General features: G+C 52.1%; 1 protein-coding gene across 1 annotated transcript in view; it reads left to right on the forward strand.

The window, feature by feature from the left end:
• Window positions 1-2,626: 2,626 nt before the first annotated feature.
• unc5ca (unc-5 netrin receptor Ca) overlaps window positions 2,627-17,320 on the forward strand; it is a 157,704-nt gene continuing 143,010 nt past the window's right edge. Inside the window, 1 exon segment of the mRNA XM_064297316.1 lies at window positions 2,627-3,411. Within this exon segment, the coding sequence (XP_064153386.1) occupies window positions 3,294-3,411 (118 nt within the window). The 5' untranslated portion in view covers window positions 2,627-3,293.

The following is a 17,320-nucleotide window of genomic DNA, read 5'->3' on the forward strand; positions in this document are numbered from 1 at the left end:
TCCCCGCATCCAGTTACAAGGTATATATGCGATTATTCCTACGGAAGCCTATTTCCTGATTGAAATTAAGCCGTGCCCTGATGTCACTGTTTAAAAGATTATACGCAGCTCGGTGGCCAGTGGGTTATTTTTGCGGAGTTGCTTGTTGCTTTGTGAATGGCGGCGAATGAGTAAAACATTTCAAATGCGGCTTGGCTGTGGGATCCCTGCGTGGTGCCCGTAAATAGAGAAATCCAGCAGTACGGCGCGAGTCAATATTGTACAGAGAGGTACCGGACACCCTACCAACCGTAGCCCTCCCTCCCATTCATAGTCAGCATGCAGTCAGGGTCTCTGATGTTCTGAGTCATCACTGGAGCTAGAGAGAGACGAGTCAGCCCTCCATATTGCAGCAAAACAACACAAGCCGCTGCTGCTTTTGAAAAAAGTACACCGTGACAAACCCAGCAGGACAGGGCCTCGTGCGAACAGCGCTGCAGATCGAGGATGAGCGAGCGGACGCGGCCAGCCCGGGAACACCGCCGTACCTCACCGCGGTGCCCGCCCCGGGACCCTGCCAGCTGGGGGGCTCATTTGGAGAGGACGGATGACCACAAACCCGAGAACAGCGACAGCAACACCGCCGCACTCGCTCCTGACGCGGCCGCCAGCCAGCGGATCTGTGGCGCGGGGGGGGGGGCGGGGGGTATAACTCAGCCCCACTCTCTTACGTGTGTGAGTCTTCCTCTGGCTTTCACCGACAGGCCATCTGTCCGCAGGTAGAGCCGCGGCGTGCAACTCCAGCTGACTGCCAACAAACAGGAAGGCACGGCTAGCCTAAAAAACCAACCCTCGCATTGTTGAGGGAAGCTAATTTAACCTAATTTAAACCCAGTGTCAAAACCTCAGCTTTTTATAAGGGCCGAAGAACAAAAAAGAGCATACAATAAAAAAAAGCTATTCTGAGCATCTTTACGAGCGACAAATGACTTTGTTTTCCCCCCCTTTGTTTTTCTCCCAGATTTGGAGTTCCCAAAAAGCCTAATCGGCCATCGCTCCAGCGTCAGTTTGGGCAGTCCCACGCGGGGCTCGTGTCCACGGAAACGCGCCGTGAGCTGCCGCCCATTTTTAAATCTGCAATCTGCCAGCCGAGCGGCACAGCGGCAGTGCCACCGCACAGGATGACTGTGCAAACAGAACAGTGGGCGCGGGCAGCTGACTTTGTGAATAAGGATTATAAGCACCTCTCTTCTAGGCTGTGAAGCATTGTTTGCCACACATGTTGGAGCCAGTGGCAACAACATGAGGGAGGGAGGTTTATTATCTTTTAATGTAGAAAACAAAAACAATCACAAATTTACATAAATTTGAAGCAAATGATACCACTGTTTTTGTCTCTGACTATAAATAACAGATCATTTATATATAGCAAGAGAATGAATAAATGAATATCATAACAGTGATTTTTGTTTTATTTTTCTTTTATTTCATGTTGAATGTGAATACTATTATATAGTTGATTTCTGCCAAGAAAAGCAACATACTGTGAACAATGTGGGAACACTTGAAGCACGACCCAGGAGATGAACGGCAGTGTGAGGGGGACGAAGCCATCCTTCACACACTCCATAACCCTGCGGGACCAGGGCCGTCTCATGGCACCTCCAGTTACCAGATATGGTGCTAACCCCCCAATTAGGGGGAAACTCCAAGTGTCATCATCCGTGATCCTTTGTTCTCCGGGTTCCCAGAGCACATTTCAATCAGGAAGTGTCTTTGAGGCAATTAAACTGAATGACTAAGCACGTTGCCGCAGACTATGCTTTTTTTATCCTCCCTCCTTCGTTCAGCAGCAGCCTATGACACACCTGGAGCCAGAGAATCAGCTCTGGCGCACGGAACCCGCTTCTAGCTGAGTTGCATTATGGGTACGGCGTGTCAGAGCCAGGCCGGCTGCAAGGTTAGCGCATGTACCCTGACGTTGAAAGGTCAGAGGTCAAATTCCCCGCTGAACTGTGGAGCATGGACCACCGGCATCTACTGTTGGAATTCAGACAATAATGCTTGTGTACTTGGAACAAAGTACACTTGTAGTGCATCTCTTTTACCATATTATCTGTAATCACTGACTGTCACTGGGCCAATTTTTTGAGATCACTCTTTCTTTTCTTAGTGTGACAATGACTGTCATTGTGTGATTCACTCAGTGGTTCATCTGCTGAAGAGCAAAATCAAAGAAATATGCATTCGTTTTTTCTGTGTTTTTTTTCCCACTCCTCCCCCAAAAGTTGATGAAAATGTTCATTATAACGACTGAAACAATGTGAGCTTGCCTGTAGTTGACATCATTTTAGCTATAGAGAACATGGAGAATCCAGGATTTTTCCAATGGCTTGCACTGTAGATTTATTCCCATCACTAATTGAAATGCACTTCGTTAAATCTGACTCTGGCCTCAAGCCACTGTGAAATGTGTTTCCGGTTAAACTCATAATTGTCATAGAAATTAGCAAAAGTTAAGGCAATCAAAAGCATAGCCGTTTTATGCTTTGAAACCGCTTGACGAACAGGTGCAGCAATAAGGGAGGTTAGACCAGCAACATTGCCGCGGAGGGAACACAATTGCGCGACCTGTACGGAAGCCAACAGACGTCAAATTGAACATCCATTCCGGTATCCAGTCCGGGTCTTCAGAGTCGCCGCAAGGGGGCAGGAGTGGGTAGAACCTGGATTGGCTGGAGAAGCGTGGCGAACCGAAGGGATTTCTGACTGCCGAGCGGCGCTTGCCGTAGAACGCGAGCCGCTGAGTTTGTGGCAAGATGCTCTCCTGCTACTGAGCGTGTAGCCTACCAGCTAACGAGATTGCGCGAACGGAACGTCTTGCAAAAATATATAAAAGCAAACCATGAACTTAACATGACCAAGATACCACTCCTGCAGTTTGTTCTATCTGTTGCCTAATAAAACGAACCTTTCACACGGAGTCTACTTTTTGTTGTGTTTTTTCTCTCTCTTCAAAGAGGAATTAGCCGTATGCTTGCTAGAGGGCGGTGGCATTTCGTTCTACATTACATAGCTGGCTAAGCAAGTGCTTTGACACAAGTCCTGGGACCCCTTTAACCTGTTCTCATTTTTTTTTTCTTTTCCCATTTTCGCTGTTTTCCCCCCACCCATCATCACAACTCCCCAGAAATTTACCAGGAAACAACAACTACAGGCGACTGCTTCGACTTCAAAATTGTTTGGACGCCTTCCTGTCATTTCAAAGAACCGCGGATATTCCTCGCCGAGGAGTTTGTTTGTTTCTTCGTAGAATGGGGAAAAGTGAACAGTTTGCGAGAACACGAATTGGACTCGCGGGATACTTACTGCAAATGTGCACCGTACCTGGGTTCCTGCTGCTGGTGCTCTTCAACGCCGGAGCCGCGCAAGGTAAGGCAACATTCCACCGTTCGTAACCTGCTCATAGACTCGTGCCTGGATGGATCGAAATGATGAATCGAATGTGATGCTTTAATTTTTCAGGTACACTCTGCAATGTATAGTCAGCATACGTCTTGGTTACACGATTGTTGTAGTCTAAATTATAGTGTTGTGCCTTAAAATGTCCTGACTGAATAATAATAAATAATAAAATATTTTTAAAAAAATCAAACCCGTAGTCAAGCCTACTACCAGAATAAAACTAATTTCTGAGAAAACTACAAATTGTTCTGCGTTGTGTTGGCGTGGACTTATAATTTATGTCACTTTAACGTTTGATACCAACACGAAACAATTATCGACACTTCGTAGATTTCAGAGGCATAGACCGTACACGCAGGCTGCGGTCAGGTCCAACGTGCTCATGTTTGCGAATGGAATGTTGTCGAGCCCCGTGCGCTTCTCAAATCTTTATGAATAAACTGGGCAACATTTTGCGAGGACAGCATCTCAACGTCATCTGATGGCAAATGGCACACTCAACGTACTTGTTTGTTTGACGTGGCAGGCGAGAGGTTGGTTTCTGCGAGAAAACAGAACTGAATGGCTTTAGTTTTTCGCCAAGTAGAAAACCCGAACGCCGTACTGATGTTAATCGTGGATGACATTTCAGCTGGTAAATGATTCCATGGCGTGCTCAATGAAAAACAAGCAATCGTTGGCGGGCGTTTAATGCAGCCTCGGCTCTTGCTGGAGATATTCTGCTTCCATGGGCTTCCAAGGGCTACTCGGCATAATCGTTTGTTTTATATGAGAAAGGGGTACGCGTAATGTTCTCAAATATTGTATTTATCACCTTGACTCCCTGTGGACTATTTTACATGTCCAAACCACAGGGCCACTGTATAGCCTACATTTTATATTATGAACAGTACTATATATATACAGAGTAGCCTCACATTGCGTTATAGTTACTGGGGAATGACGGGGAAGTATCGGCCTCAAGCGCACCATTGTAACGAAATGAAACACGTGTTCCGAATTCCCTGTACAGATGGTATTTATTTATTTATCTTATCTATTTATTTATTTTAATTAAATGACAGCAATAGCAATCGCGTGTCGGCAATCACAGCGATGCTTTGCGGAATTAAATCCCGAACAGTCCAGTATAGGCTACCTGCGGAGATCCGAATCCTTGCGCACGTTACCTTTCGCCTGCAACTGTTAGTGGAAAAATGTGGAGTATTTATGCTGCGAGCAGTGTGTTTTTTAACTATAAACGTGCGATAATTTATTTGCATAAGTTTTTTATAAGAACGTTATGAATAATAATAATAATAATAATAATAATAATAATAGTGCATTGGATAACCGCAGGCACTTTCTTCAATTACATTTTATCAAGCTTATTTTGTATTTATTTTTGGTCAACCTTTTCATTTAGACTTCTCTTTGCTAGGGCTGTAGATATTCAAGAAATGAAAATTAAAATATTGAAAAACATTCCTATTTCAACTTCGTGCGTCAATTAAAATTGCCATGAGATGTAAAACGATGTTTTAAAAAATTGTTAACCCCGAAAAGTCATGCATATATGCACGATGCTTTATTGTTATTTTTTGTCCTTACATTATTTGGATTGTGAGTTTATTTTGGTGTTTGGTTTTCAAATCTATATAATGGGGAACGTTTTCAGTTGACCTCATATAAATGTCCCACTTTCATCCTGCCACGCGCAGACCTTTTAAAAAGTTTATTTTGTCTGCTAAAGCCTACCTTCTGTGCAGTGTGATAACACAACTCTGGAAATAAAACTTTGTAGACACAGTTTTAAAGACACAGTTGTTTGCATACTTTTTTGTTAGATTGTGTATTTTTCTTTTTTAATGAATGTGTACTTTGGCGTAAATTGGTTAAGTTCTTCATATTCGCCCAGTTGTTCCCATTGAGGGAGTTTGCAAAAAATGTTTACTGATATTATTATGTAAGTAGTTTCTAAACATGCTTTTGGTCAAGCAAGAGTCAAAACTGTGCATTTACTGCATAATTGTAGAATGCAGGACCATCCAAATCCACATGCATTTTCAAGTGATTTTTTTCTGTGGTCTTTTGTTTGGAATTAAAAAACAAAAAACAAAAACGTTTATTTATTTATTTACTGCCATTTTTTTAAACTTTTAGAATTAAGAATTTCTAATGGAAAATTACCAGGTGTAGAAAAATGAAAAGTTTCAGTCATAAAATGTGTATCATATATTCTACATTTTGTAGCCCATGTCGCGATATGTAGCTAAGCTAACTATAACGCCGAAGGTCCTACAACTGCATTCATTCATGAAACATCTTTGTGTTTTGATATGTAGCTAAGTTTAAAATAAAGGCTAGATTAATCATTTAAATACGTTTGAATTTACTCTTCGCTTGAAATGGGAACTTTTGCACTAGGAAAGTCATTTCTAACATTATCGTGGAGGTGAGCGCTCGATGAACACTTGGCGGAGCGAATTTTATGGTTGTTTCCGTCCCCGGCCTCGGTGCGTCTTATGTTTATACAATTGTACATATTTATATTATACTGGAAATGAATTCTACTAGCTTTAAAACGTATTTTGATAGGATAATTCAAATACTGTTAGTCTATTTTCTGTTTTATATATCAAAATTAGACACAAATAAATTAGAACCCTTGTTTTATGTGAACAATAGACATCGCGCTGGAGTATATATAGGCTATATATTTTTATTGTTCCACCACTTTAATTGTCGGATTAAAGATCTATCTCATGGCTCTGCTTAGAGCCAAGATTTAAAACAGATGCCATAGTGCTTTTCTTTGTGAGAGGGCAATTTTGACGAAATATGATAGGCATTAACTTTCTAATGTTCTCAGTGGGATTTATTAATCTGAAGTTACAACTTTAAACAGTTTATTCGCTTTCCGCCAATCACGTTGCCGGGTTCGTCTTTGTGCTCGAGCACATTTTATACTCAGGCGCGAGTTGACGACTGGCGCGAGACCGCGCCGTGAACCCTCAGCTGCTGATGCATAGATATGGCCAGCGCCATGAAATTCAATTAAACCCGTTCTTGGGTTCGCATTTTATTGTGTTGTTCTGTAATAATATCCCACGGGTTAGATTTCACATTTATAATTGTTATTATATTTGCATCAAAAGTTGGAAGCATTATTGGTCAGATTATATGGCACGGACCAGGCCGGGGTTATGATCTGAAAATGAAGATGCTGTGTTCTCCTGTTGTGTGAGGATCTCTCTTGCTGAGGTGTGTGGGGAGGGTTCAGATGGGTGGGTGGGTGTTTGGGTATGTGTGTGGTGAGAGACCTATCTGAGATGGCTTGCCTGAAGCACCTGGCAGCGCTGGCAGCCTGGCTGTCCTGTCCCAGCGTCGGTCGTCAGGCTGGCGTGTTGAGCGGTGAGTTATTTGAGGAAAGAGGGACGGGTCATAACCCCAGGGCCGATGGGACAGCTCCCCAAGGACGTATTTGGCCTGTCCATTATCTGTGTCGCTCTTCCCTGCTCTCACAGCCGAGGATCCTGTCCTGCTGTTGTGTTCCCGCTCCCTCCGTCCTGTTCATCCGGTGTGCCCCCTCCCTCTCTCTCTCTCTCTCTCTCTCTCTCTCTCCTGAGTCATCCGCGGTTGGTCAACATGGAGTCCGCACCCCTCCTGTTTTCACTGGGGTTACGGCGTTGCCTCAGAAAGGTTCATAAAAGGCCAAAAATCCCCGTTCCTGCTGAGAAGTTAGAACTTTTTTTTCGAAGCGCGCTGAAACGATTGCTCTTCAGCGCTAATGCGATGTAGCCGATGCGATGTAGCTGGACATGCGCTGTGTGTTTGTTCTGATGTAATTACGGGGGGGGGTTATTAAAGTGGGCCCTGCGTGTTTACGGTCCTCCGTCCCGTCCTGCCGCGGCTCGCTAAGCGCAGGCCCGCGCGACGCTGTCGGAGGAGGAATGCTACTTAAGGACGTTTTGGGCGTGATTGGCAGCCGTCTCCCCGGCCGCACCAGGCCGGCGTAAAGCCCCCCGGCCCATTAAAGAGCCATTAGCTGACCCCCCCCTCAGTAACGGCTGATTGTGTGTCAAACAAACGGCGGCTCAAAGCCCGGCTCCAGCGGCGCTCGGGCCCCACCGCATTCCTGGGGGGGCAGGTGGCGGGGGGGGAGGGGGACGGGGGTGGGCGAAAGGGACGGACGCGTGGTGTTTAAATCCTAAAAAGAACCCCGAATGTAACGGGGAGTGGAGTCGGCGTCCGGCCCTGCTTCCTCAGCGCCCGCCCGTCCCAGAATTCCCGGCTTCCGCGGTGACAGCTGCGTAGCCTCGGCCCAGTTGGCGGTTGGTTCTGTGAGAGGCACAGCCTGAGGCCCGTTCAGGGTGGGCTGCCGGCTTTCATCCGCCTTCGACCGGCCCGCGACCGGCCCGCGACCCAGCCCAGACTCGCCGGCCTGTTCCCCCCGGCCTGCGGCGAGCCCTGTGGAGCGGCCCTCCCGGAGAGACCCTCTCTGAGCTCTTCCTCGCGCGCCGGTCGGGCGCAACGGGGGGGAAGGGTGACCCGTCTGCGAGCCCTTTTCTGGTTTCGCAAAAAAAAAAAAAAAAGCCTTTCTTGTGGTTCTGACGTTGATGTGGATGGCGGTGTTTCCATTGTTCCCTTTTCACGTCTGCTCATTTTTCATACCCTGTGATGGCGGGACATGGCGGGGCGGGGGGGGCGGTTGAAAAATATTGGCGAAATTAGAAGCGTGGCGCGGGATGTCCCGCTGCCTCGATGCTTTTAGGAGGCTGCAGACTCGCCCCAGAAACTCGCTGCTTAATTCTGAAAGAGGGTCTGGAAAGGTTCAGACCGCGTTTGGTCACAACGGGCAAATGTTGAAATGCTGAATTATTCATTTTAGTATTTTTTTTTTACTGTGATTGAGAATTGACTATTACTGTCCTTTGATGACAAACAGACTGGGGACTTGGCCCTCGACACTGCAAAACCCACCCCCCCCCCAACACCCGCCCCCCACTCTCCCGCCCCCAAATTGAGTAAACCACTCATATCCACAAAGAGAAATGGGAAAAGCAGGCTGGGAACACAAGAGGCCTGTGCTGCCAAAAGCCCTCACTGTGAGGGAGAAGTGTTGAGAAAAGAAAAAAAAAGGCACAACAGACAGATTCTCACGGATGTGGAAAGAGGACACAGTTCCCATTCAGGAGCCCCACGGTGGGCCCTGTCTATAATGGGATCTCTAACCAGGTCACCCCGCGTCCGTTTGCAAAGTCAGTTGGGCTCAGGAACTTCATTTGGGTTAATCACAGACGGAGAGGTCTGCAGGTACTGATGAGCACTTTGATTTATGGCGTCCTGTCGAGAGCGAGCTGTAGGCGAGAGCGATGTTTGGGTCTGTTAGGTCTGACTTACTCACTGGCCACACATGTTTTTTATGGCTTGTTCTCTCACTGTTCATTGTGTTGTGTTACATTCTCTCTCTCACTCACTCTCTCTCTCTCCCTCCCTCCTCTCTCTCCCTCCTCTCCTCTCTCCTCTCTCTCTCCTTCACTCTCTCCTCCCTCCTCCTCCCTCCCTCTCTCTCTCTGCCTTTCTCTCCCTGTCTCCTTCTCTCTCTTCTCTCTTCACTGTCTTTCCTCTCCTCTTACCCTCTCTCTCTGTCCCTCCCTCCCTCCCTCTCTCTCCCCCTGTGCTTTTCTCTCCTCTGTCCCCCTCTCTCTCCCTCTCTCCCTCCCTCTTTCTCCCTCCTCTCCCCTCCCTCCCCCTCCCCCTCTCCTCTCCTCCCCTCCCTCCTCTCTCTCCTCCTCTCTCCCCCCTCCCCCTGGCGCTCGTGGAGATTTATTCTGATTAATTAAGCGGGGGTTAAACAGCAGAGCGCTTGTTACGGGTGTGAAAGAGAGGAGAGCGGTGGGACTGGGGGGTCTGCGGGGGCTCCACGGTCCACTGGGCCTGAGAGCCCGAAACGGCGGGGCCCATAACTCGCCCCCCCCCCCCAGAGCGCCATTGTGCCCGCGAGCCGCCCGCCAGCTGTGTTTGGTGGGGGGGCATGAAGCAGGCACTCTGGGTACGCAGAGCCAGGTCTGTCACCTACGGCTCAGTGTCCCAGCTGATGCCGTAACTCAGGGGGACCCCCCGCCGTCCCGGAGCCTAACGGGGGGGGGGGGTTTATTCAGCCACACAAAGGCACTGTGAGCGTTTCAGCTGGGGGGGGTTAGGGAGCACCGCATTCCGCACCGTGCCCCCCCCCCACCCCTCGAGACCGCCGCCCAGAGAAACGGCTACTCCTGCGGTTACCGTTGGCAACGGAACAGCTTGGGGTGCTGAGAATTTTTGACTCCAATACCACCCCCTCCTCACTCTCTCCCCCCCCCCCCCCAAATGACCACCAAAAGAGCAGATTCGGGCCGGCGTGTCAAATCCCGGTCTCCCCCGCCTGAGGAAAGGAGAGGGAATGGTAGCCTGAGGAAGGAGGCCGAAACCTTCCCAGAATCCTCGCCTGGGAGGACTCTCGATACCGGGTGGAAAAGAGGGATCAGGAGGGCTGGTTTTAATCTGCTGAACCCGGACAGAGGTGGGCCAGGAGCCTCTCTCTCTCTCTCTCTCTCTCTCTCTCTCTCTCTCTCTCTCTCTCTCTCTCTCTCTCTCTCTCTCTCTCTGTGGGGATGGAGGGAGCCAGCGGATGGGTACGGGGGACGGGAGAGCTGAATCAGGCTCCGCCTCTCCCTGAGTGTGTAATCCGGAGGGAAAGTGAAAGAGAGACCCACGGGCCGGGGCAGTTTGCTTTTGTGTCGGCCATGTTTGTAGTCCGCTTCGTCCTGCTTGCTGGGTAGGGTAAATAAACGCGCGCGAGCGGGAGCTCGGTGAGGTGCATTGTGGGTAATGCAGCATTCGCGCTCCGTTCAGACGCACACAGCCGACGCAGGAAGTCGTTTCAGCAGCACGTCGCCGCCCGCCTCCGCAGTCTCGCCGAGGCGGAATTCGATCCCTCCTCAACTGCCGTATTGGCGTTAACGTTTAAATTTGGTTTGTCTCCAAACACTGCAAGGCTCCGGTTACGGGCGGTAACGAGGGCGTGGGGGGGGGGCGGGGGGGGCGGCGTGCTGAGTCTGCAGCTTCCCTCGCGGATGTGAGGCTGCGTTTGGTACGCGGATGTGAGACTGCGTTTGGTACGCGAATGTGAGACTGCGTTTGGTACGCGGGTGTGAGGCTGCGTTTGGTACGCGGATGTGAGGCTGCGTTTGGTACGCGGATGTGAGGCTGCGTTTGGTACGATGGCGGAGGGTGAAGCGGAGCATTGTTACATTTCCGCCGCTCTCTGCGGCCGCCGCGGCAGTCATGTTCCCGAGGCCAGGAGTAATGACTCCCGGGAAGTTCCTGCCCCCCCCCCCCCAACCCCCCATCCTTTTTCTTCGCCACAGAAACGGAAGAAGGGAGCGGTGATTAATCACGCCCTGTCACGCGCTCAGCTACGGGGGGGGGGGGGTGTCGCCGAGCAGCCTCCGGTTCTGTTAGCGCTCCATTAGCTGAGCTTGGCTGGAGCGCCGACGTTCCCCCAACATTCCCATGCTGACCGAGCGGGCGGCGGCCTCTCCGTAACCGGGGGGGTGGGGCGTTCGTACTCATGAGTCAGAAATGGGAGGGACGGGCCGAGGGTCGGCCTTTGTGCCGGGCCTTTCGTCCAATCATATCGCATGTCCGCACCGTCCTGGAAAATGGCGTCCGGACCCGTGACTCACACACACACACACACACCTGTGTGTTACCGTGAGTGGGCGGGTGATTTATGGGGCCCCCCCCCCCACCCAAAAAAACCGTGCGCGCACGCGTGTGTGTGAGAGACGGAGAAACCGTACGTCTGACCTGCTCCGAATTTCAGTTCGCAGTTTTTTTCCTGCGTCTTCCGCATTAAATGCGCCGAGCAGCGGTCTCCCTAATTACGTGTCCACGCGCTGTTGCTAAGTAACTTTGACATGGCGCTGCATCGCCGGGGCGAAGCCGCGGTCTGCGACGCCCCTTTTCTCACACATGAATAATGCAGCGCTATGGTGAGCAAGGCTTTGTGGAGAGATCGATGGCGGGAATCTCGCTAGCGTCTGAGAACGGGCTCATCGCGGTAATGCATGAGAGACCCACAGCGCTGGCACGGCTGAGCAGGCATCCCATAATTACACACACTCAGACGTCAGGCGTATGATTTCTTGCCCCAATTAGGAGGTAAAGGTGATCCTTTCTCTGCTGGAAAGTAAACTGGGGTAGAGAATCGATTTCCAGTTGACATCCATTGTCTGTGCTTATTTGTTTGTATACAAGCGCTGCAGATTCTTTTGTTTTCTTATTTATTAATTTTTTGGAAAAATGGGAGGGGCGCGGGCGAGGAACGACACTCATGTGCGAGGACCGAGACATCGGTTGAGAAATTGGCCAACTGCCAGCGATCCGATGTCCTCGGTGGCCTGTTAAAAAAAAAAAAAAAACATAATTTGAGTTTCATAGTTTGAAGTTGGTTATTTGTACCCAATCCCCCCCCCCACCAGTAGCCTCATAACTACCTACATCCTTCTCTCGTCTGCCTAAAAACAGCAGCATATTCTTCTCTCGCTCAAATGAGGCCAGACACAAAAAAGGGCCAGGAGAAGGAGCATCGGCGTGCCTGCAGGCGAAACCCGTGTAAACCTCAGCAGTACGCACAGGAAGTGGTGAGATATGACTCTGGGTTATGTAACCAGAGCCCCCTCTTCCTCCAGCACACCTGTGGAGGCTCGGAATTGGGTCAGCTCGCTGCAGAGGCTAGCCTCGCTACGGAACACAACACCGCTCCCCACTGAGCTCAAAACTAAAGAACTCTTTGAAATATTATTTTATTTTTTATTTTTTTGCTCAAGTAAAATGGCCGTGTCTGCAGGCTCTGTCAGGAGGCAGAGGAATGCCGAAGAGTGAATGAGATGTAAGGGCCTCGCAAATACTGCAATGAAACAAAGCGAAAGCAGAATTCCTGTTATAGCAGAATTCCTGTTTTTCCTCCTCTGTTTTGAAATCACTGTACGTGCCTCTGGAGTCACTATTGTGCCGTCCACACAGACACTAGTGCTGGTGCAGAAACATCTTCCTCAACACACGCCCAGCAGTACCAGAGGAGTACTACAGGAGCGCTAACGCTAACAGGAAGTGAGGTGCATTTCTCATTGATTGCTGAACACAACGGCTGTTTTAAGGCTTCAGGTTCGCTGTTTTTGGCCTGGGTTGCCGTGGGTACAGCTGGACCCTGGTCCTCCCGCCCTGGTCATGCCAGTGCCCCCGTGTTTTGGTCAGCGAGGAACAAGGCCTTCAGACGACCGTAAAAAGTGCGGCATTCCAGCGGGACAGTGGCCAGAGGGGCGTTCACACTCACGGGCACAGGCGATTACACACACACGCGTGGGCAGCATGGCAGCCCAGGTGCCGGTCTGTGCCCGGGCTGGGAGTTGGCTGGCGGTGAGGTGGTGGCACCATGTTTTGGCCCTTCGCACTAGAGGCCAACGCCTTCCCCCCGCCCCCCTCCCTCCCTCCTTCCCGACCCTCGTCCAGGGGACAAGGGGGCCGGCTGGCCCAGGTTCACCGCCCCCCCCCCATCCTTCTTACAGTCCTGCAGCTGCTGTCGTTTGGCTGCTCAGGAATTTGTCAGTTCTCCCGATGGCCATTTTCTGCTTTGTCAGTTACAACATAAACTTCCGCCTTCCCTTGTACAGATAAAGAATATGTCTCTTTTTTTTTGGAGCGTTGGGGTCCGGGGTCTGGGAGAGACGGGGGTGATGGTCGCGGCCGTGTGGAAACATGGTGTAATGTTTGTCGGGCTCGGTTCCAGAACCTGCAACCAGCCCGGTCCGTTTCCTGTCTGCTGTTTATCTGTCTCTCCCTGTTTTCGTTATCCTCTCCTCTGAAACAGCAGATTAAAGTGCATTTACCTCCTTGTTTGTTTACAGGGGGGTGGGGGGGGGGGGAGCTTAAACGAAGAGTGCTGATTGGCTGAGACTGACGGACGGAGGGAGCTGTGTGTACTCTGGTTTCCATTAGGGATCTAGGAATGCGAGCCCCCCCCCCCCCCCACCCGCCATACCGCCATCAGATGCACTACAGTGACCCGGGGGGGGGGGGGGGTGCTTCGCTCCTCTCTAATCATCCGGTGTTGTCACAGGGGCTCGTCCGGGATCAATGGGGCAGGTGGCACCTGGAGGGCGAATACCCCGCTGGTCCGCGGGAAGCTGCCGCCCCCCCCCCCCCCCCCCCCGGGGCGGGGAAAATGGCGGAAAGCGTCGCGATGGAGCCGCCCTGTTATTACCAACAGCAGGTGCCGGGCGCGGAACGCCAGAGCCATGTTTGAAGATTTACAAATACCGCTACGGGGAAAAAAAAGACTTCAGACTGTCAGAGATGATCTGAAGGAAGCTTCATTCCTTTACTCATGGGGCAGGGGGAGGGACGGGGGGGACGGGGGGCGGTGGTTTGGAGTTTGAAAGGGATGGGGCGGGGGGGGAGAAAGCCATAGCGTTTGATGCTTCCAGCCCTGCAAAAATGTCATCCCTGCCCACAGACCTATCAAACGGCGAGGAAGCCCGTGTAGCTGCTCAGACCCCCCACCGGACCCCCCCCCCCCTATGTCGCTCTCAGAAGTCGCTCCGCTCCTCCCGCGGTCGCTCGTCGGTCGCTCGGTCGGTCGGTCCGAGCCGCGCCGGGCCCAGGGCTGACCGTCTACGCTGATTAAAGGGAGTCTGGCTCCTCGGCCGGCGTCGCCGCTGCTCCTCCTCCAGATTACGGGCGGGACGAGCCGGCCCACGACTCGCGGGAGCGGGGGGAGGGCGCAGCGGGAGGGGCGGGGGGTCGCTGTTCTACTCCATTACATTAGGCAGCGCTACCGTCCGTGTGAGACGCGTGTTTTCTTTCCCTGGGTCAGCTGGGTAGCGGCTCCGCACCTCACCCAGAACTCTCTGAGCTCGGCTCTGGGAACCGTCACTCATTCACTGGAGGGGAAATCCACCACCCCCCCCCCCACACACACTCCTGCAGGCCCGGATCACCCCCCCCCACACACACACTCCTGCAGGCCCGGATCACCCCCCCCCCCCCCCCTGCCTCCTTGTGTTTTTAGTGAATGATGGAAGCAGAACGGCGAAGGGGAACAGGCCACAGATGAAGCCGTACGCACGTTCGCGCGTTCATTGGCGGGAAATGTTCTCTGGCGGGGAGGACGGCCGTTTGTGGGCGTGGCCTCTTTTCCCGCGCGCGGCGGGAATGTCTCGCCATCGATTTCCGACGGCGGTATTTTCGCCTGCGATTAAACAAGCGCTAATTGAAGGGTTGTGTTTTATTTTCGCTATTAGTTTGTACTTCTGTTCCATCGATTCCTCTCTCCTCGAGTTTATGAATCAGTACGGGGGGGGGGAGGGACAGGGGAGGGTGTAAGGTCTGGCCTTGAGGAGGAACCACAGCCTTATAAATTCACTGCTATAACCTCTTTTCTCGATTCTACACCTTCTGCAAATACTCCTCTTTCTCCCCGAGCCCCACGAGGCTCAGCAGTCAAGGCTGCTCTGAAGACCGGCGGCCATTTTAAGCCGAGGGCCTAATCTCTGTGTCAGCGGCAGCACGAAATCCGATTCGATGTCTCAACTGTCAGATATAACCGGCGTGGTTTTGCTCCACAGTGAATACAAGGTATATTACTGTATTATTATATATTGTTATATTATTACTGTGATGTTGGCGGCGTTTAGTACACCAGCTTTGTCCCGCTCCTTGCTGGAATCGGTCTTGCGTGCGGTACGGAGAGGTGCGGAAGCGTGCGCGCGCCGCGGTCGCGAGCGGTATCGCCGTTTCGCCGCGCCTGTTGTTCCCGCTCGTCTGCGTTCCCGTTTGAAGCCCGGTCGTCCTCGGTCTCCGAGCGCACCTCTCCGGCGCCTCGCTCCCGGGCGAGCGACGCTGGCGGCTGAGCTCCCGGGCGCCGCCGCGTTTCCGCGACTCAGCACAAGAAAAAAGCGGCGTCCCCCAGGGCCCCCCCCTCGGGCTCCTGCCTGCTCCTCCGCGCCTAATTGGGACGCGCCAGCGGGAGGCTCGTTTGGCGCGGGCCCGGTCAGGCAGCGTCTCGTTAAATCCCGTTAGCGCCCGTGAGCCGGGCTGTGGAGCGGCCGCGCTCCTCGGGAGTGGAGCGACGCCGGCGGTCCAGCCCTCCGGAGGATGGAGTCGGGAGAGATTGGAAGCTGGACGGCGGTAATCGCGGCTCCTGGGGTGACGTCGCCGCGCTGTCATTTCCATTTTAGAGGTTGCGAGCGTCTCTGAGGGGCCGCCTGGGGCCCCCCTGTCGTTCCCTGTCGCTCACGCCAAAATCCCTGGTCCTGGAATCCGTCCACCAGCTGCTTTTTTTTATTGAGAATCTGCAGCCAGGAGTGGGTGTCCTGGGCCTTGTTTCACAGAGCAGGGTTACTGAGGTAGATATACCTCAGTATATGGATACCTGCGCTGTGTAAAACCCGGAACAGCTCTTTGCACTGCAGTCCATGTTCCAGATTTTGAGAGGGTTCCAGGTTTTACTCAGTGCAGTTATCCAGGTAACTCAGTAATCCTGCTTTCGTGAAACAGGACCCTGGTCCTAAATCAGTTGATTGGGGCAGAAAGTGCTGCTGGGAAGGACCAAGCACAGGAAGTGGAATGATTAGTTGAAAAGGCCTATTTTTGAAATCATGTCCAAACAGTTAGCCCCTGTTAGCCCCAGGCTAACGTCTGTCCCTATCTCTCCGTCCTGCTTGCTCCCTCCACAGCAGACTGCCAGCGATCTTTTTAGATGCTGATAAATATTGAATGAGTGTGTTCAGTGGAGGCGGGAGGATCGCTTGTCCTTTAGCCTTAATGGAGCAGGGGAACAGGTGGGCCCCCGCTCGAGACGGGACGGGACTCAGCGCCCAGCCGGTACAGGGGCTGACGGAGAGCGCGTTTCTGTTCGCGCGGGACTAATTCCCGCCGTCAAGGAAATTCTGAGCTCACCTCCGCCGCCGTCAGAACAGCAGTGACGCTGACGTGTGTGCGCCCCCCCCCCACCCCCACTCTCCACCCCCCCGAACAGCAGGGCGGGGGCCCCTGCCTGCGAGGGCTCCTGCGCTGTTTACAGATGGAAAACGTTAGGATGGAAAAACGGGCTGTTTGGCTGTGCTGATGTTGGCTTTTAGCTGTTGTTGTCCTCAGCCGTGAATGCCTGCTTTCATTGAGTCACCTAGCCCGCGCGTGCACAGCGCTGAGGACTACTATATATGGTCCTGCTCATTTCCATTCAGCTTCCTCAATAGCCCAAAGCGCCAGTGCGATCATTCGCGGCGTAATGCTACGGTTACTCGCCAGTGCCCTGCTCCCAGTCACCGCTGTACAATACCAGTACTGTCCGTGCGTCTGCACAATACCAGTACTGTATGTGCGTCTGCACAATACCAGTACTGTACATGCTGGGCTGAGGTGTGCTCAGGTCACTGCTGGGGAGAAGTCGATGTGTTCCAGGTCAGCCCTTTCTGCTCATTCTGTGTGTCTTTCTACTGCGGGGAGCTGTAAAGATTCCAGTTAACTCCGTTGGGGGTGTGGGGGGGGTGTTGGGGGGGGAGAGAGAACCCCGGAATTATCATTCTTCCGTGCGCTGCCTTCTTCTCCTCTTTAACGAATTGGTGAAACGTCCAGAGTTCATCACAGGAAACGAGGGAGTTTTCCGTCAGGTCAGGCTAGCAGCGATGGGCTTGTTTGATGATTTCTCTCTTCCTCTTTCAATTACCTAGCGGCGTCTCGTCCGGATGCGGCGTCGCCCTCCGCTCTCTCGCGAAACGCGTCGGGGGGGCGCTTCCGAGACGCAAACGTCCAGCGGTTCGCCTTTTTGGGCGTCAAAACTCGGGTGGGGGGG

This window comes from Anguilla rostrata, chromosome 10 (genome assembly GCF_018555375.3).
Source record: "Anguilla rostrata isolate EN2019 chromosome 10, ASM1855537v3, whole genome shotgun sequence".
Lineage (NCBI taxonomy): Eukaryota > Metazoa > Chordata > Actinopteri > Anguilliformes > Anguillidae > Anguilla > Anguilla rostrata.